At 38.2% G+C, this 21076-nt stretch overlaps 1 protein-coding gene across 1 annotated transcript in view; it reads right to left on the reverse strand.

Moving 5' to 3' along the window:
- The window catches only part of CPNE8 (copine 8), a 220999-nt gene that overhangs the window by 109114 nt on the left and 90809 nt on the right, over positions 1-21076 (reverse strand). Inside the window, exons 2-3 of the mRNA XM_069977167.1 lie at positions 18944-18984; positions 2086-2132 (exon numbers count right to left, since the gene is read on the reverse strand). Coding sequence (XP_069833268.1) covers positions 2086-2132; positions 18944-18984 — 88 coding nt within the window. The remainder of the gene's footprint in view (positions 1-2085; positions 2133-18943; positions 18985-21076) is intronic.

Genomic DNA, 21076 nt, shown 5'->3' on the forward strand with positions numbered 1-21076 from the left:
CCCACAAGTGTCTGCAAGCCGGAGCATGGAGCAGGTAATGTATGTACCGGCCGGCGATGGGTTAAGTGGGCTGCGAGTATGTAATCTCTTGAAAATGACCTGCAAGGGATCCACAGCGGATTTCGCTGCAAATTTGCAGTGTGAAATCGGCTGCTAATTCGGTGTATGTTTCTACCCTAAAAAGACGTCCATCATTTTGTGTTTTGGGCGCCTGTTATTACAATCACAGCTGTTGCTACATTATTTTAATTCAGCCCCTTTTGGGTGTGGTTCTTTTTCGAAGGTCTATTGAATTTAATAGTAAAGACAGTGAAAGGATGATAAAAAAAAAGAAAATGTATGCGAACAACTAAAAATACGTTCATTGTTTTAGTCTATATTTTATTTAGGCGAATAGGACTAATTTAACACTTTTCATAGGTTTGTGAATAGAATAATCACAGAATATTCTCTGAATAGTCACAGAAATTATGCAAAAAACTTCACGTGGTACTGACCAGACGTAGTCCTGCACCAGTTTTTGCGAATTGATAAATTGGGCCCAAATCCTGGATTATGCAAATTTTGGGGTGAATACTCAAAACAGGCTAAGTCCTTGATAAATTTCCCCTTATGTGTATTGGACGGCTATCATTCCATTGATTTTAATGCATTCCATTGACTTTAACAACAGCCGTTGTTATACAGTGTGTGTGAACATAGCCAAAGGGCCCATTCACAATCAGCAAAAAAATGGAACGCCCATTACGGACTCTACTCGGAATCCCGTTGGCATGCCTCCGCTCTCTATGCCTCTCCACTAAAAGAATTGACATGTCAAGCCCTCCCATTCAAACAGATAGCAGGCAGCATTCGGGCTGGCATCCGGGTAAGTCATGTACTCGGCTTCTCCAGCTGCAACGTCACAGCCCCAATTATAGATCGCCCACTCAGCCAGTCAGTGTCAGAGAGACCCAGTGTACCGCCCCAGTTACTAATGGGCTGAGCGGGCTATCTATCAGTCAGGTATGCGACCTTGCAGCTGGAGGAGCTGCAGGAGGCCAGCAGCTGTCAGCGAGACCAAGGAGCGGCACTGCGGGGCACGGGAACTGGCAAGTATACTTTGTTTATTAGATTCCCGCACTCCCTCCCTTCCTGCCTTTTTTATTTCACTTCTCCTTCAATGATGGATAGTGTGAGTTTTAATTGTGGGGTCTCTTGTTGTGGATGAGATGCTTAATCATACTTTACTGTCCCTTTCCCTGAGAATTTTTGAATATTTTTAAATATATTCAGCCACTTCCATACTTTAGCATACTAGTATACTTCTGTAATTTTCACATTTTCTGTTATTGTCTCCTGCATACTGTACACTTCAGACAAATTTACCTTTCATCCAAATTGAATGTTGGTGGATGGGAGGTGTGTAGTAAATGCATCTGTTAGATGTTTTACTTTATAAAATCATTGCAAAACTCGATAAAATAGATTTTTATAAACTTATCTAGGACATGGCATCTCCATCCTGAAATAACTTTATATTTGATACAATAATTTCTTAAATACTAGGGTATTACAGCTACGTTAGCTTAGTTTCTGCTGTATTTGCCTAAAAACTACCACAGAAATTAATGATGAACGACAAAAAAAACCTCCATCCACTTTTATAATATGGCTTTAAAACCCCCAATAGTAGGACACAAGATCTTGTTCTCCAGGTGAAATAAGACCTGGTTTAAGTTTATCAAGGAAAAAAAACTGTATGTTTTGGGGGGAAATGCAATGGCTTTTAAATCACAGAATACATATTATTCTAAAATCTGCCATAAAGTCATTTTAGCCAAAATATATAAAAAAAAAACAAGGATTTCATAAACTGTTCCTCTATCATACAAAACCTTATTTTCTTTCTAAAATAAAGCTGGTGCATGACAATTTATCAGACATGTTGGATGATTAGTACAAGAAGACAAAATTCAAACGAAAGAAAGAAAACAATGTACGAATTGTTTTCCATTTGACCATTGAAACACATCTTACTATAAATGCTAACATGAACAACATTACTATTATTATATTGTAAAAAAAATAAAATAAAAATCTTACCTCTCTCCATTCCTTGTTTCCAATACCTTGTGTATACAATACACATACTGTAACAGAAAAATATTTTCATTATTCTTAGTTCAATACATGGCATGTAAACTATTATATGTCTTTCATCCCTTAAAAAATAAAAAAATATAAATATAGAATATAGTTATATAGAATATCATACAAACTCCATAATATTATTCCTCCCTTTATGTAAGATCAAATATTGCTAGTTTATACTGAATGGCAGCATTGATGTTATAAATAGTCCTGGCTGATCTCCCTTCCAGTTATGTCTGGCCGTTATACGACTGATATACATGGTCATTATTTTAACATGTTCTTGCTGTAAGGTAATTTGCTTTCCTTATTTCCATTCACATAGAAGTAGGATGAAATCTAGTGAGTCACTACCTACCTTAGCTTTGGCCTAGAAAACTAGACTATCCTGTCAACTGTAATTTTGCCTGCTGTGTGAGCTACAATAGTTGAGCACTGCGACAAATGTTTCCTTTTCTGAACATGAGAAATGTCAAGCTTGAATGCTTAAAGGTCACAGCTACGAAAAGGTTTAATTGTAGTGGTAGAAGCCTTTACAAAATATGCTACAAATAAAATTTAACTTTTCAGTTACAATTTGTATTTATTTGTGAATCCATTGGCTGGACGTACTAAATGTACAGACTGTTTAATAAATCTGTCGCAGGCTGTCCACTTCAAGATTAGACCAACTATTACTTTGCTTGAAGTATATATCTAGTGCAGAAATGGGTATGGCTCTCTGCAGGCCACTTGGTAAACAGCTATCCTGTATTCAAAATTAAATCAATATCTTAGGAAGAAGGAATAAATTAAGTATAAAACTTAAAGTGTCACTGTCATTATAACTTTCTAAATCTAAATCAACAGTAGATGTGATATAAAGCAAGTTTGCAATTTACATTCTTTTTTTTAACATTTTTTTTTTAGTTTTCACAGAAAACACGACACTTCCATTTTTATGACAATTTTTTTCTCAAAAAACAGGAAACAGTCAGAAAACAGGTGTCTCCCAGGCCATCTGAGTGCTTACAGAGAAGACAGTCATGTGATTGATGGACACATTGAGCTGTGACTCTCTGTACTGGCCGGAATTCCTGTGTTTAGTTTTTTCCACCTGTACAAGTCGGAAAATCTGCCTTCAGGAGACTGGTTCTGGAGTTCTGGTAAGTTCAGCTTTGTTTTACAGCATGATAACAACAACAAAAAATTATGAATGTAAAATGCAAACTTGCTTTATTCCACATATACTGTTGATTTAGATTTTAAAAGTTTTAACAACAGTGACACTTTAACACTTATTAGTCTGTTTAAAAATACCATAAAGCTCAAATACAACAAACAAAACTAGAGAAAAAATGTCCCAAACACTTGCAAAAAGATGGATACCTACGGACCGGGGTGGGATAGCTGGTATATTTGTACACTCTCCCTGCCTTTTGATGTGGCCCATCTCCTTAACAGGGTGGCCCCAGGCTTTCCCTTCCTAGTTTAAGTGCAAGTGAGAAAAATAAAAAAACACCAGGTGTTACAAACCAAGCTTCCCCCACAAAAAAGACACTGAAATATTTACAGGGATTGATCAGAAAAAGTTCCAAATGTTCATAACGCTCTTACACGAAGAAAGGATACCATACCAATTAATATCACAAATACCTGCCGCATTTCTATACATCAACCTGCCTCTCTATCTGATTGAAGACTGACTATCCTTTGACTGGACAAACCTGCACCTTAGTGTAGGGTAAGTCCCTCTTGGTGTTTGAGAATGCCTGAACCAGGGGGTCCCCTCTTAGTAAAAGGCAGGGCTAGACAGGGGATACCTATGCATCATTCAAACCCTTGTCTAACAATATACTTTCCATGTACACTTGACTATGTTTAATGTCTATATGTTTTGTGTGTAATACTAGTGTGTCAATAAATGTATGCTTTATGACGTATTATAGCAATTCAACCACAGTCCCTCTACTTGAATTGTTCCTTTTCATACTTAGGACTGTGGGGATAGTTTACTCCCTAACTGACTACAGGTTCCTTGACCCAACTGTAGAAATATATTAACACAATAAATAAATTGTAGAGAACTGGATAAGTATCCCAGAACTACATGATACAAAAAAGACAAGCAGCAATTCTGTCTTATATAACCAACTAGAGTGGTCCAAAAAAAGCGAGCCCATACCAAAGACTAGGCAAGCAGTTTATTTCAATGCATAACAGGAATGCAGGACATGTACATGTAAACGGGTGGGCCTAACCGTCCATTTGTCTGCGTCCTGTATTCCTGTTATGCATGGAATTAAACTGCTGATTATTATTCATGGATTGGTGAGTGCCACATCTTTCAACTTACTTGAGGAGTGCATTTAAAATTATATTTTGATCTTTTATTTAAATGACGAGGCTAAAAGGTTAAAACTGGTTTTGTTGGAGGATAACAATGTGACCTTAGTGCATGTGCAGTTAGGAGGGCAGGGCTTAAGTTCAAATAATTATAATACATTCTTTGATGTAATAGAAAATGATCAAAATAATGAATAAATATTCTAAGTGATCCTAAAACATTAAAGGTGAATTTATCACCATCCTTGGACCTATGTAGCTTTTGATAGTGGCTGATTGGAGCCGCGCCATTCCAGAGATATGACTAGCAAATAAGCAAGTCTGGTGCACTGGAGACGGGCCCAGCTCCGTTTCCTGGTGTGCTGCTTTCCCTTCTCATCAGTAACGTGGCTGTGCAGGATCTAGAGAGGAAGTTGGTCAGCTAATGCTAAAAAGTACATAGGCCCAAATTTGGGGATAGATTTATTTTAAATAAAGAATACCAATATTGTTGTTGTTATCATTATTATTATTATTATTATCATTATTATTATTATTATTAAAGTAGACCCATCACCACATGCATCTTTTATAAGGCAAAAACTGTGCAGTTTATAAAGTTTTTTTTAATTTAATTACTTTTTTCATAACTGGGTAGAAAAGTAAACAAAAATACATATACAGTACATCTCTTTTCTGTATCCACTTCAAACCAATAAAACGACATCAGACCTGTACTGTGTGAGCGTTGCCTAATATCAGTTATTAAAGCAGACCTATCAGCAGCGTCTTGCTGACCAAAGAAAAGGCAGTGTACAATAGGGCTTCTTACCCTGCGTCAGAAGATACAAGGGGTATTTTCCTGAGTGCCAAAAGTCCAGCAATGTTCACAGAGTGGACATTTACATACAGGTATAGGGGCTTTAGGCAGAAGGGGCCAAACATTGCAGGACATCTGCAGCCGGGGAAATTCCCTACTGACTTAATCTTGAAGCCTTATTGTAAAAAAGCAAAAAGCAGCTGACAGGTTCATTTTAACAGTGCAAAATAATCCCAATCACCAAGTAAAACAATGCTCACTAATATCCTGGGTAACACAAAAATACTACAATATATCTACTGGGGCTACAAGCTGACTAATATAAAGTGGCCCTCTATTAAAACAAAAAAGTTGCAGGATTTAACCCTTAGGGGATCATTTATGCACTTTTGTTTTTTCCTCCTTGTGTATTTAAGGCCATAGCACATGCATTTTTCTACCTAGAGACCCAGATGAGCCCTTATTTTTTTGCCTAAAATATGTCGTGAAGCCAGAAAAAATTATATGTGCGGTGAAATAAAAAAAAAATGAATTTTTTTATTTTTATTTGGGGGGAGTTTGTTTTTACACCGCTTGCCCTAGGGTAAAACTTACTTGTTATACATGTTCCTCAAGTTGTAACGAATACAACAATATGTAACTTGTATAAGTTTTATTTTATTGGATGGCTTTTAAAAAATTAAAACCTTTTAAAAATATATGTTCCTTAAAATTGCGCTATTACGATGCTTATAACGCTTTTATCCTTTGGTCTATGGGGCTGTATGAGGTGTCATTTTTTTTGCGCCATGATGTGTTCTTTCTATCGGTACCTTGATTCTGCATATGGGACTTTTTGATCGCTTTTTATTTCTATTTTTCGAGACAGCTTTGACAGCTGCATGTAAATGCCTAATTATTAGCGGGCAAGGTGATCGGACCGTGTCTGCTAATAGCCACGGTCCCGGGGTGCATATAGCACCCGGGATTGCGGCAGTTCAGTAACGTCCTGGTGCAGCTATGGGTTAAGAAACCATTTTGGTTGGAGGTATCAAAAATAAATAATGTGTCAACAATAAGCTGCTCATTGAGCGTCCCACTGTGGACCACAGAGATCAGCTGTAATTTGTGGGGAAATCTGGCATCAAATGTTCAATTCCCCTGCACTGCCAATATTGGTCACTTAAAGAGAAAGGAAAAGGAAGAAAGAGATTGTTTTTTATGTCAGCTAAATAAAGCCCTCTCATGAGAGAAGGCAAGGGCTCTACTTAAACTCAGAATGTTCCGAGCCTTCTAAACCTGACAAGTCCTTCAAGGAGTCCTGATATTCTTTTTCAATACTTACAAATACTTTACCAAACAACTACTATTTAAAAAGGATTAGTAACTGGATTTAAAAAGTGAGCTGTTTATTGTCTGGTGAGGTGGATGGAGGAAAAAACACAGTATAAACCAGTTTTAAGCATTAATCTTTCAATAATATTAAGATCTTTAGCTGCAGTATTCCACCATTTATTAATTATGTGTCTTTTTCCTTTGATTAAGAAAATCACAGTGGACCGCCATGATAAAGAGCATTATGCTCTCTCCTTCAATTTTTCTAATCCTATTTTTTATCACCCATTCTAGTTCTATCCTCTACATGTAGTTTTGCAACTTAAAAGGGTTCTCACCCTATGATAAATAGGTTGAAACTGATGTATAATGTGAGAATATGCATATTTAGGCTATGTTCACACTAGGTAAATGACCATCTTTCTGAATGGCCGCCACTGTAGTGAAATCAAATTACGTCCCTCTATCAGTAGTAACCGACGCAAATAATGATCATGAACTTACCGACTTGTGGCTGTCACTTGGCACTAAAATGGCCATCCAGAAAAAAGGTCATAATTTTTACCTAGTGTAAACATAGCCTTAAAGAGATACTGTATTCACCAACCCACTCGTCCAAATCACTGGTACTGTTTGTTTGATGAGAAAAGTCCTTCTTGGTCATGTCTTTTAAAATCTGCCTGGTGCCTTGGTTAGGGTAAAAAAAAAAGATCTTTTAATCTGCTGCAACTGAATCAATGTGGCATGGCCTAGAGTGTCTGTGGCCTAGGCCTAGGTAAGGTGATTGGCTGGGTCAGTTTGCTTGCCTGTGTTTTTGGGATTATTGTCTTGCTGAAACGTCCACCCTTGTTTCATTTTCATCATCCTGGCAGCAGATTTTTATCAAGCATGTCTCAGTGCATTTGTCTAATAATGCCTCCATTTCCCACCTCCAAACTTTACCTCTGGCATGGTGTTTTTGGGGTCACATGCAGTACCTTTTAGCCTTAAAACATGGTGTGTATTATGGAATCCAAAGAATTAAATGTTGGTCTCATCTGATCAGACTATTCTACCAGTATTTCACAGGCATCTATAAAGGTTATTGAGCAAACTTTAAATGCACACAAACATGATTTTTATACGGCAGTTGAGTCTTTGATGGTAAGCATGCATACATGCCATGGAGGTTGAGTGCATAAACAATTGTACCTGCTGTTAATTCTTTTAACTCCTCCTGGTCATGACTGGTTTATGGTGAAATTGTTTTTTTCCACTTCCTGATTATAGCCTCAATATTGCTCACTGAAACCTTCGGTAGCTTACATTTTTTTCTGTAACCAATGCCATCAGAATGCTTTGCAACAATAAGGTCACAAAGGTTTTAAGACAGCTCACTGGCTTTGAGATGGCTTACACCTTTTTATAGGCCACCAGCTGATGTTACTTTTCACTAAGTGGCAGGATTGAAATCTATCTGATAGATTTCAGCTGGTGTCATGACTTTCCATGTTTTTTTGCACCTCACTTTTGTCATTTGTTTAATACTTTTTCCCTGTGTCATTTCTCAATATTACACAAAACTTAAAGGAGAAGTCCCAAGACAAAATAAAAAACATGACAGAAAGGCCGGAGGGTGCGGGAAAATAATAAACCAAGTATACTTACCTATTCTTGTGCCCTGTATCGCCGCTCGCAGGTCTCACTGACAGCTGCTGGCCTCCTGCAGCTCCTGCGACTGCAATATTACATACTCAGCTGATGGACTGCCCGCTACACCAATCAGTGACTGGAGACACAGCCTACGTCTATCATAGAGACCCAAAAATGTTGAAACAGAGGCACGGGGACGGGCAAGTATACTTTGTTTATTACGTTACTGCACACCCCCCCCCCCATTTTCCTGTAATTTATTTTCATGTATAGACATCTTTCTTTTAATGTACGGACATCTATGGTTTCCTTTCTTTGCCTGTGCTGTCTGGATGGGTTTGAAAATTGTTGACACATTCAATACTTATTTCTCCCGCTGTATATTTTTATTAATCCTGCATGTGCTTGCTTGGTTTTTATAACATGTTACCCATAGTCACACACATCTTATGTAATCCATAAGATTATGCGGTCACACTTTCAACTGCAATTTCCTGGTCTGTCCCAGAAGTATAGGCAACTAATCTCCACTAAATAAGAATGCAAGTGGGATTGTGGAAAGGGTGTGCAATACTGCCCAGCACAGCTACAGTAAATAGAGTTTAATAATTAAACTGATGGTGGAGAACAACAGTATAGGAATGTAAGTCATTTTACTAATAAAAAAAAAACAAAAAAACACAATTTGTACTTCTTTACATTATGTATGTACTAAGTTTCTGAGATTACCAACTGTGCTTAGTGGTAAACCAATTCAACTCCTTTTTTGTCAATTGCTTTTACGGCTATGTTAACAAACAGTAAAATAAAAGCAAATTACAACACTAAATAATGCTGCATTTACACGGAACGATAATTCGCCCGATCGTACGATTAACGATTTCGAAGTAACGATTTTTTTTTTATAATGATCAGCGTTTAGACAGAACGATATATCATACGGAAAATTCGTTTTGCAATCGTTTTGTGATCACTTAAGCCTATCTCGCACATAGGTAAAATTGGTTAACGACTGTTTACATAGAACGATCTGCGAATTTTTTGCGAACGACGAACGACTTGCGTTTACACGTACGATTATCGTTCGAATTCTATCGTTATCGTGCAAATTCGCATGATAATCGTTGCGTGTAAAGTGCAAAGTTGCGTGCATTAGAGTGAAAATAAAACAATTTGTTAACAGATGAAAACACCATATTTTGCAAAAGGTCATAAAGAATGAGTTTATTATGAGAATAATGTTTATTATTTGTATGGTCGTAACCAATTACAGACATTTTTCTATTTGGGGTGTGCACTGTCAGCCAATTTCCTATTAACCTCAATGTTTAATTAACTTCAATGCATTAGTATATTGAAGATACAACCATATTTTCTACCTCATAGTTTTGGTTGTACTTTACCCTTTTTCAACAGTGAGTGAATATAGCTTAATTCCACTTGACTGATGCTAATTACCCATCTACACCCTTCACCTGTATAATTTCCTACATCAGGATACAGGTTTTCCATGAAAAAATGGCCAAGCCTCTGCTGCATGAGATAGCATACTTTAAGAGTCCTATTAGTTGGGCCAACAATGTAAACAAGTGTTGATCTGCTAAATCGATGCTCGTTTACTGAGCCTATTACACATCTGGATGATCATTTAGCAAGGGTGTGCAGCCCTAGGCCTAAACTGTTCTTGCTGCTTTCACACCTGGCGCCATGGCTGGGGCTTCAGAGTGGTCTGTCTGAGCGGTTCTGGCCAGTGATTTGCTGAGTAGCCTGTCAGCTCAGAAAGGCCGCTTTGAAGATGCAGCTGCAGCCCAGGAAGTGAAAGTAGAGGGCTGGAGAAGACAGTTTATTCAATTGTTAGCCATCAGGCTTGCATTACTATTACACATAGTGATGATCGGTTGGCGGTCGATGATCATTGCCATCCGCTGATCATTATCTCTATTACATGGAGCGCTAATTTTATGAATCGGCCTTATTCGGCCTATTATCCCTCCATGTAATAGGGCCGAAGACCAATAAGTCCCTGTTCACTTCACACTGTGAGACCTCAGGGAGGACTCCCAAGGTATACTTATGATGAAATGCTACTATGTATCCTAATGTATAGACAAAAATAGGTATGCGTAGAGTAGAGCCTGGATAAGCTTAGCACATATGTCAGGAGATTTTCTAGTGTGCTAGCTAAGAGTATATTAGAAACATGGTGATAACAGAGCTTCAGCTATCAGTAAAGAAGCATGACTATATATGATGTAAGAATCCGAGAGACAAACTACTGAAGTGACTACAGAGAGTGGCTACATTCACAGGTCCAGCAGTTTTTCAGGACCGTATATTTTGTCTGCAATTGTCTGGAATTTTTTGTCAGCAATCCGCTAAAAAATTGTCCATGATGCATCCTTATTGCATTTGTTATTCTTATCAGCAAAAGGCAGCACGGCTGTTGTTGCATATAGTGCGGACAGAGGCGCTAAACCCACAATTTTGCAGTGCTTGTCAGCTGTATGTTACAGCTGACACCTGTATGCAACTACCGGGAGTGGAGACCAGTCCGATTTTAATATTATTCACAGTATGCAAGAGTAAACTGACAGGTAACAAACCTGCCAGGCGTCTGGTCAGAGCCCCAGCAGCAATGAACAGGGATGCCCACCAGTTGCTACAGCTGCTTCCGTGGCAGCCTCGATCTCTATGCTGATTGAGCCTGCCTCTGGCAGATTTAGGGTGCCTCCACACCTACCGACTCGCAGCGTTAATAAACCGGCAAATCACTGTCAGTACATACACGCAGCGGTCTGCGTGTATGTAAATCTGCCAGCCGCTTAACCCCTTCTGATGCCGGCCGCCTCTTGCTCCGCTCTGTATACATACCTCCTCGCTCCACAGAGTCCCCGCATCCTGCTCTCGCGCCTGGCCAATCAGTGTGTTGCCCTGCCGCAGACACTGATTGGCCGGGCGGGAGAGCAGGACGCCGGGACCCCGTGGAGCGAGGAGGTATGTATACAGAGTGAAGCAGGAGGCGGGCGGCATCAGCGTTATTAACGCTGCGAGTCGGTAAGTGTGAAGGCACCCTTAATCAGCAAAGCACCAATCTAACTGATCAATGCATACTGTAAAATGTAATAAATGTTAAAAAAAATAATGTAAAAGCATACTGTAACATTGATTAGTATATGCAATCTAATGATAGCATATTATAGTCCTCTACGGGGATTTAAAGAGTGTGCGGACAAAAAAGTTTTTAACCCCTTAAGGTCAAAGCCAATTTTCGTTTTTGCGCTTTTGCTTTTTTCATGTTATGTTTAAAAGTCCATAGCGCTTGCATTTTTTCACCTCGAGACTTATATGAGCGCTTATTTTTTGTGAAACCAATTGTACTTTGTAATGACAGGAATTATTTTTCCATAAAATATGCTGCGAAACCGGAAAAAAATCATTTGCGCTGTCAAATTGAAAAAAAACACGAATTTGTTTTGTTTTCGGGGAGTTTTGCATTTACGCCGTTCGCCCTATGGTAAAACTGACTTGTTATGCATGTTCCTCAAGTTGTTACGATTACAATGATATGTAACATGTATAACTTTTATATTATGTGATGGCCTGTAAAAAATTCAAACCATTGTTAACAAATATATGTTCCTTAAAATTGCTCCATTCCCAGGCTTATAACGCTTTTATCCTTTGTCAGGTGTCATTTTTTGTGCCATGATGCGTTCTTTCTATTGGTACCTTGATTGCGCAAATACGACTTTTTGATCGCTTTTTATTAAATTTTTTCTGGATTTGATGCAACCAAAATGCGCAATTTTGCACGCGCTGACAACGGCGCCGGTTAATAGAGGCACTGCCCGGCTGCAGATTGCAGCCGGGATCGGTGCCGTTCAGAGCGGGGTCCCGGCGGGACCCCGCTCTGAACACCCCCCTCGGCACCATGACGTACCAGGTACGTCATGGGACGCTAAGGGGTTAAACATACAAAAAAAACCTTCCCTAATAAAAGTTTAAATCAAACCCATTTCCCATTTTTTAAACAAATAAGCAAAAAAAAACAAGCAAAACATGATACATATTGCCGTGTGCAGAACTGTCTGCAACCCTTATTGATCCTACACGGTGTTTGGCAAAAACGAAAAATAAAACCAAATGTATTTATAATGTGAGTATCATATGCAGAGGTGGGAGCCCTTATCCCAACATCAGGGTATATTGCCTAACTGGTATTAATGTGTTCTGTTGAGAATCTTCTGTAAGATTTCTATAAGGCAGACCTGCAAGCTTCTTTTACTACCCAAGAAGAATGGGTAGCTTTACAATCTCAGAAAATAGAGTGCTTCATCTACAACAACCACAAGAGAATTTAAGCTGTCATTGATGTTAGAGGGGGCAATACACGATATTAAGAACAAGGGTATATAAAATTTTGATCAGGGTCATTTGGATGTTTTTGGTCGTCATTATGATTTAAAAAGAGAAAACACAGTAGTTTGACAATAAATGGCTTCACCAACCACTAACCATGAGTGAAAAAAAGTTTTTTGTGTTATCATTCATATTTTCTGATAAAAGGACAAGAAAGCAAAAATTCTTCAAGGGTATGAAAATTTTTGAGCACAACTGTATATGATAATTTAGTATCAGAAGTAGTAACCAGTAAAAGATAGTGATTCTCTTAGATTAGCTCTAAATAGGCAGAAAGGCTCCATTAAGGGTAAATTCAAATGTAGTAGTTTGCTGTCATTATTCTCAAACTCCAAATCAACAGCAGATGTGGAATAAAGCATATTTGCAATTAACATTATTATTATTATTTTTTTTTTTTCATACAAAATATGCCACTTCCTGTGTTTAGTGTCATTTTTTTTTTAGCCAGCACAAGATTAAAAATCTGCCTTCAGGAGATGGGACCTGGATTTCAGATAAGTTTATTTTATAGCGTGATAAGAAAAAAAAATCTATATAAATTGCAAACTTGCTTTATTTCACATCTACTGTTGATTTAGATTTTGAAACTTATAATGACAGTGACACCTTCATGAGGCTGTGTTCACACTACGTATATTTCAGTCAGTATTGTGGTCCTCATATTGAAACCAAAACCAGGAGTGGATGGAAAACAAAGAAAGGCTCTGTTCACACAATGGTGAAATTGAGTGGATGGCCGCCATATAACAGTAAATAACTGCCATTATTTCAATATAACAGCCATTGTTTTAAAATAACACCAAATATTTGCCATTAAATGGCGGCCATCCACTCAATTTCAACATTGTGTGACCAGATCCTTTCTGTGTTTTTAATCCACTCTTGGTTTTGGTTGCAATACTGACTGAAATATACTGACTGAAATATACATATACTGACTGAAATATACGTAGTGTGAACCCAGCTAAGGGTGCGTTCACACCTACAGGATCCGCAGCAGATCTGCAGCAGATTTGATGGTGCAGATTTGATGCTGTGTTCAGTTGTTTAAATGAAATCTGCTGCGGATCTGCTGCAGATCCGCAGCAGAAAATCCGGTAAGTGTGAACGTACCCTAAAAGTAGATAATCTGCTGTTTTCTCAAAAATTTCCTCGGGTGAAGGCTTGTTTGTTTTGTGAAGGCATGCAGGCACAATTCATTTCAGCAGCTCCCTGTGTAACCCATAGAGCTAATATCAGACTCCCCTCCTCCAGTCTGTTCTGCTCTGCTCTGTGGTGAGGCTGTCCATAAGATGTCTGACATGAAGGAGCATGTGACCATGCTCCTCCCCTAGTGTCCAACATAGACATATACAGGCTCAGTGGTGGACACTTGGGACAGGGCATGGTCACAGGCTCCTCCATGTTCAACCACCTTATGGACTGATTCACAACAGAGCAGGATGGCACAGCCGAGAGGAGGGACGGCTGATTTTAGCTCTATGAGGTACATTTGTACACTAAACTATTTTACTATAAAGAGGCCAACCCCTTTAATCAAAAGTGAGTTGTGTAAGGTGTGCATCTTCTGAGTGCACCTTTGCTGGTTAATACATTGTAGTGGCTGGCTCTACAAACTAAGGTCAGTAGAGAAGACACATAACCTAAGTTTAATATGAATTATGAGGTATAGCAGTCACAACGGGCCCAAGAAAAACTTTGAAGAGCCATATTTTTTAAGATTTGAAGGATAGATGTCATGAGAGACTCTTAAAACACCAGAACGGTGGGTCCAGACCAAGATTACTGTTTGACATGAATCAATAAATCTACATAAACAAATTAACTATTAAAATAAATCACCTATATTGGCATATTCATTGGTTATATACATGTTTACTGGTAAATTATAAAGGGAGAAAAAATATTTGTTAACATTGTGTGTACACAATATTTGGAAAAATGTGTGCACTTTGTTCTACCAAACTTTACATGTCAGTATTTATTTTTTAACATTCGCAGCCAGAACTGCATCTGTTCACACAGACGTCACAACAAGGCTGGCCACAGACATGAGATTTAGACTAGGGTTACACATAGAATTTCTGTACAGTGTCTATCCAGAGGGATACAATGAGTAAGCAATCCTGTGGACTAAAACTGTCACTCCATAAGTTACCATACTTAAAATTAATCAGTAAAGTTACAAAAGGTCTAGCCATAAACTTAAAAGAATTTGCCAGAAAAGTGATTGATCAGTTCGCCAACTATACTCTCAGCAGTAACTATTACAAACAAGCAAAAGGACAGATGTTTGCTGTTTTCACAATTTCTTTTAGGGATCAAAAAACAGTTGCACTTTACATTTCAGCTGACAATATTATAAATAGAGATGAGCGAATTTACAGAAAGAACTTCAGGCTTTGAAGTCTGCTCTGCTTAATGGCGCTCCTCCCCGGGTGCTAGGAAAAGCTGGATCCAGTCCTGGGAAACTGGGAGAAGTTTTCCAGGACTGAATTAATCTTTTCCCAGCATGGAGTGGAGCAGACTCCAAAGCCTGCAGCCTGATGAGCAGAATGCAGATAGGAACAAAGCACTTCGCTTCATTCCTACTGTAAATTCTACTGCTAATCTCTAATTATAATCTCAGGATTGAAGCAGGTTTAAAGGGACTGTATAGGGAATTATTTTTTTTTATATGTACTAAGGCTGATGGTAAACAATGAAAAAAGTAAACTTACATTCCCTCCTTACTCCTCTGTCATCCAAGGTGTCAAGAAGGGAGCACTGGGGTCAGCAAAAAACATCACCCTCTTACCAGTCAGCAGCGGCAGCAGCATTCTGCCACATGCCAACACCAATCTAGGAGGTGCTGTGCATCCGGACCAAGGCTCCATAACGGCAGTGACTGGAGAGTGAGGAAGTATAGCTTTATCTTATGTTTACCACCTGCCCCAGCATACTTTTTAAAAGCAGCACAATGTGTTGCCGGTTAATTGGCTTAGCAAGCAATGCCTTGTGCAGACCCCAATGCATCAGGACCATGCCTCTGTAACAGCAGAGGAAAGTGAGGGAGGTAAGTATAGTTTTATTTTATGTTTACTGCCTATCTGAGCATGATTTTTATTTAATTTAATTTAATTTTTTGCCTTGTTAACCCCTTTAAATGTTAACAATGAAAACAGAAATATATTACATGTTTACATAAGAAACCACAGCTTAGTATCATAAGTCTCATATGGAGAGGAGCTATCCTATTACAAGACAACCTTTTTACAGATATGAAATAATATTCCTTACAACATGCTAAAAAAATAAAATAGATCTATAAAGGTGTCAGACTGCGGAGGTAGACTATTGAATCATAGCGTATTGCCAGGGTTGGTGTACTAGTAATTTAGTTACAAAATAGTATTTCTATCATAATAAAAAGTGTACTTTAATACAGTGATCAAAATTCACAAATTTGATGTCAACACAGTACATAAGCACCACAAATGCACGTTAAAGTATTAATACGTACCATTTTTGTTAATGATGTTAACTTGTAATGTTCTCAAAAAACCTTGAAATCACAATAGTTGCCAAGTAATTATTTGGGTTGGTCCTCAGAATACTGGCAAGTGCAAAAAACGGCGGTAAACACCATTGCTAACAAGCTAATGAATAAGGGGAACATTGCGAATCAAAACAACGTTGCTCAAATTCATTGGCTCGTTGGCAATGCCATCAGCCATGTTTCAGTGGGTCAAGAATGTAAAAGGAGATGACATCCTTAAACAATGAACTTTGATGTTATTCCTGTCATATCAGGTGCCAAAACATTTTTACTTTATCCACAAACAGAACAAGTATCAAAACAAACAAAAGCCTGAAATTTGTTTGAATAATAATTACATGATAGCTTGTATAATTAGAAAAAAAATCAGCAATTTTAATAAATGCTTCAATGTATTCAATTACCATAATATGTCTCCTTAAATAAGAAAAATTACATTCTAATACCATCCCCACCCATTAATGTAGATCCACTGCAATTTACTGTCTGTACAAGGCCGACTGTACGGGCAGTAGCAGGGGATGGCACAGCTGCAACGTCTGCTCCGCTGTAAGCTGTGCTCTCTCTCTTTCCCGATGCATACCTGCTAGAGACAAGAAGCATCGCGTACAGCTAAACATGTTCAAAGACAAAGCACCGGGTACAGCTAAGTACACATGTCACATTGTCCATGTATAAACTGGATACATTAAAGACGTTATCATAATCACTGATTCTTTGCTGAATTAAGCACAAACACTGAGCTAATATTACAGTAGTTTTATATAATGCACAAAGCAAAACCTTATACAGTCTGTAAATTTAACATCAGCTTTGGCAGTGTTGGCAAAATAATGTAAAGCACATTGGCCCCGGTTTCTCAAAGGGTGTAAGATAGGAACTGGTGTAGGCTGCCCATGGAAATCAATCCCAGCTCTGGGAAAAGGAAAGCTGAGCTGTGATTGGTTGCTATGGGAAGTTAACACCAGTTCTTTTTTTCACACATTGAAGAATCTGGGCCATAGCGTTACTGTATTTAAAATCAGTTACTTTAAGTTACAGCAGGTAATATGTTATATAACAGGGAAAAAAATTAAAATTTCCCCCCCTGACCTCAAAATATGCAGGGATTCCGGTACAATTTTCTAGTACACATTTATTTAAAATTCTGCTTCCATACCATTCTGATATCACCCCTTCGGCACAGTACCATGGCATAGATCATGGATCAATCCTGTGCAATGCATCCATTTGCTATCAAAATAGGACTGAACATGAAGAAATATACAGTATGTGCTGCTCCTGCTGTATAGTAACAGAAAGGATGCTGTGATGCTGCTCTAGATAGCAAGTTGTGATCAATTTACAACTATTGTAGATATAGGAACCTGGACATGTCACATGATGTGTGTAACGGAAACAAGACTGACACCTATTCACTTATCCTATACATGCATTAAACGGGACTCTTTTTTTGGGCACAGAATATTGCAATAATATAACAAAGCATACACAAGCTAAATTTTAAATACAAATATTAGAAAATTCTGTGTTTTTCTATTCTACAAACAAATAAATGAAACAATCGACACAAGCTATAAAGACTGCCAGAGGCATATATGTATTAATGCGCCCGTTCATATAACAATGAATGGGGTTGGAAGTGTGAGCAAATTGGTGGGAGCAGACTTATGTTTAAAATATTGTGCGTGCTACACTGTGTCAGCTACCTCTACCCATGGGGTCTTAAATGCTTTATGACTTCTGGTTAATGACAATTTTTTGAGGACCACTGTATAGTAAGGATGCATACAAACCACCAACATTATAGTATGACATGTACAAATCCACAAGTAGTTGGAACAAACCAAACAATTTTGTGACCAGTTATATCTGTATATTCCAATTTCTCTTGCTAGTCAGCTCCATAGTAAAACTATTCCGCAGGGATTCAAATACTACAAATGTCATCCAATCTGGCAGTGTCACAGATTTTTAAAAGGGGTTGTCCCGTGCTGCTCCCATTCTGTCCCTTCCTTGGTCTTACTAGTCTCCACACTACCCAGTTTCACTCGACATAGACATGTAGCTTTTGTAGCCAATCAGAGGCTTCAATGGTTGCAGCAGTCACATGTCCATTTTGAGAGGGACCAGGATGTGCAAAGATGGCTGGTAACTGGGAAGTGCCAGAGCAAAAACACATAGGATTAGAAAAATTATTTTTTTTTTTTTTTGTATTCCTGGAGGTAGGAATTATTATAGACTTTAGTGAAATGGTGTCATCAGAGTTTGACTGGGCAGGGTCAAAGCTTGCAGCAAATACTTCTGCCATGAAGAACAGTTACATTTGATCTCTACAGACCTAAAGGCCTAATAAAAGGGTGACTGCTGCTCTGAATGCAATGTCATGTCTCACTTTTCCTGAGAGGAAACAAAGCTTTAATACTCTGGGCTAGAGATCCACCAAAAATATTGAATGTTTACCGCAAAAAAGTTTATGTTTTAATTTTGAGATCATTAAACAATAATTTGGTGAAAATGGTAAAAAAAACCCCACAAATTTATATTGTACATAGGACACAATGTACCAGTTTCATCTCATCTTGAACACTACTTAAGCACCCCCAGCTGCATCCTTTTTCAATTTGTTTAATTGCTATTTTTCACAAACTTCAAAAAAACTGTCTGGCACTTATTCACTATACTCTATTCTCATGTGTAAACTAAAGAGACATTGTGTAAAACCACCCCAAACTTATGCTAATATGTAAATTGCCAAAAGAAAACAACTTCCTACTTACGTGGGTCTGATTTGGAAAATGTGTCTCTGTCCAAAAGATTCCTGTTTAGGAACAAGAGAATATGTTGCATTAATCATTTGTAACACTCACACATGGAAAAGTCTTAGAATAGAAAACAGACAACTATTAATAGGGTAATATGTCTCAAGTTTCATTAAGTGAGGAACTCAAGCAAACACATGAACACATGAGCACAACCTCCTAACCTGCCACCTGCCCTGTGCCTGAGGACGCCCGTGTTAGGGTGAAACTAGTCGCGGGTGCAGCGTGTGTCTATGTTTTAACAGCAGTAGCCGGAGTAGCATGGTCATATTTATGCATTGATACAGTGCATCTGTCTTGGGTATAGTTGGATTACATCTCAGGAGTGTTATAACAGGAGTACAATAGATACGCTTGGGTAGTGACCCCAGGTGGCCCTTGGGCCCCACAGTCAGCTCAGCCTAGGCTGAGTATTATTATAGCGTTAGAAGAGCACATGGTTCACCTGAGGACGTATCCATTTAGCTGCCTACTGTGATTGTATTAAGATACTTTGTATCCTGTGTATACTTATGCAAACAGTTTATTCACAGTGGGAGTTTATCTACATGTGTAATATTATGCAAACCCAGCTGCTGTGTTTTTAATATCCACATATTTGTTTTACTAAAGTACACTAATAAAAGTAAATTTTATCATTACTTACTATTAATGGCTACCACCAATATAGAAGGGGATATTAAAAGAGAGAGGGGCCCTAGTGGGCTAACGGCCCTATGTAATGTAAACAACCTCCTAACCTAGCACACTTTCTAATGCCCATTTACACCACCTTACAGTGTATATCACTGGTCAGTAAATACCATAAAAAAGCTATATCCTGATGTATATAGCAGCATATCCACTAGGGGACACCAATTACTTTAATAGACTGAATGTAGCCTACTTTTGACTAAACATGAACAATACAGTTGTCAAGCCTGGGCTGGGCTGTAGTTCTTCAACACAGGGAGATAAGAAAACACTATAGATTGTATTTCATTAGTACCTGTTTTGGTCTGGGTGGGACACATTGTGCTGGAACACTAGCACTGTAATGCTACACAGCCACTAAAATGCTTCACACATCTAGTGATTGTGACTACCATGACTGGGGAGTTGGCGGTTGGCTCAGCAGGACACACAGTCATGGGATGCCTGCAGAAAGAAGCTGAAGGCTGATTGGATATCACAGTGCTCTACTAAGTGTGGGGCAAAGGAAAGCGGAAGAATTCATTTCTACCATATGATCAAAATGTTTTTACTATAGGCCACATTGACACAATGTATCTTTTGTATTAAACATGACCATTGTCGCCGATCTTACATAGTGTGAACCCGGCTGTAAAATGTAATTTTCCTGACAAACCCAAAAACAAAAAAAAAAAAAAAAAAAAGGGGATGGGGGTGACTTCATGCATAAAAACTCTCCTACTCATAAGCAAACAGTATACATTTTTGGCGCAGATTCTGGCACCCATCTCACTGATTTTGGCTCATTATTCACTGAATCAAACAACATGCAAACTCAGTAATTTCGAACAATAACAATGAAAAGTGGTGCAACTGCACTATTTTTACTGAGCTGTTTACTAGAGGAAATTAGTGTTGTGTTTAGTGAATTGTGAAAAGGGGAATTCGTTTAGTTTTAAATTCATTTTCCCAAAACAGATTTCAGACTTTTTGTTTATTCCCCCCTGTGAGAAACTGTCACTAACTGTATTTAAAATTTATGTGTGGAAAAACATGGCAGTGAAGCGCTAGAGAAGCCAAGCGGCAGCTGTGATGTTCTGCTCCGCCAAGCAGCTGCTTCAGTACAGTAATGGCACCCAATATACTGTAGTAAGTGGCATTGTAATTGATTAATCAATTGTATGTCAGGGCATCACTGTATTCAGTCTGTTTACTAAAGATAGAACTAAAATATACAGAATTTAAACAAAGCATTGTTTAAAAAGTTTAAAAATAATGATGTGTGTATTACTCTAAAATAAAAAGCTCTGTCGCCATAGTATGTATTATAGATACTCTCTACATTTGACCTGTAAACCTTCCTGTTTCACAAACAGTAAGACTGCCCCAATGTTGATACACTAACTTTGTAACACTGAG

This window comes from Dendropsophus ebraccatus, chromosome 1, assembly GCF_027789765.1.
Source record: "Dendropsophus ebraccatus isolate aDenEbr1 chromosome 1, aDenEbr1.pat, whole genome shotgun sequence".
NCBI classification, from domain to species: domain Eukaryota; kingdom Metazoa; phylum Chordata; class Amphibia; order Anura; family Hylidae; genus Dendropsophus; species Dendropsophus ebraccatus.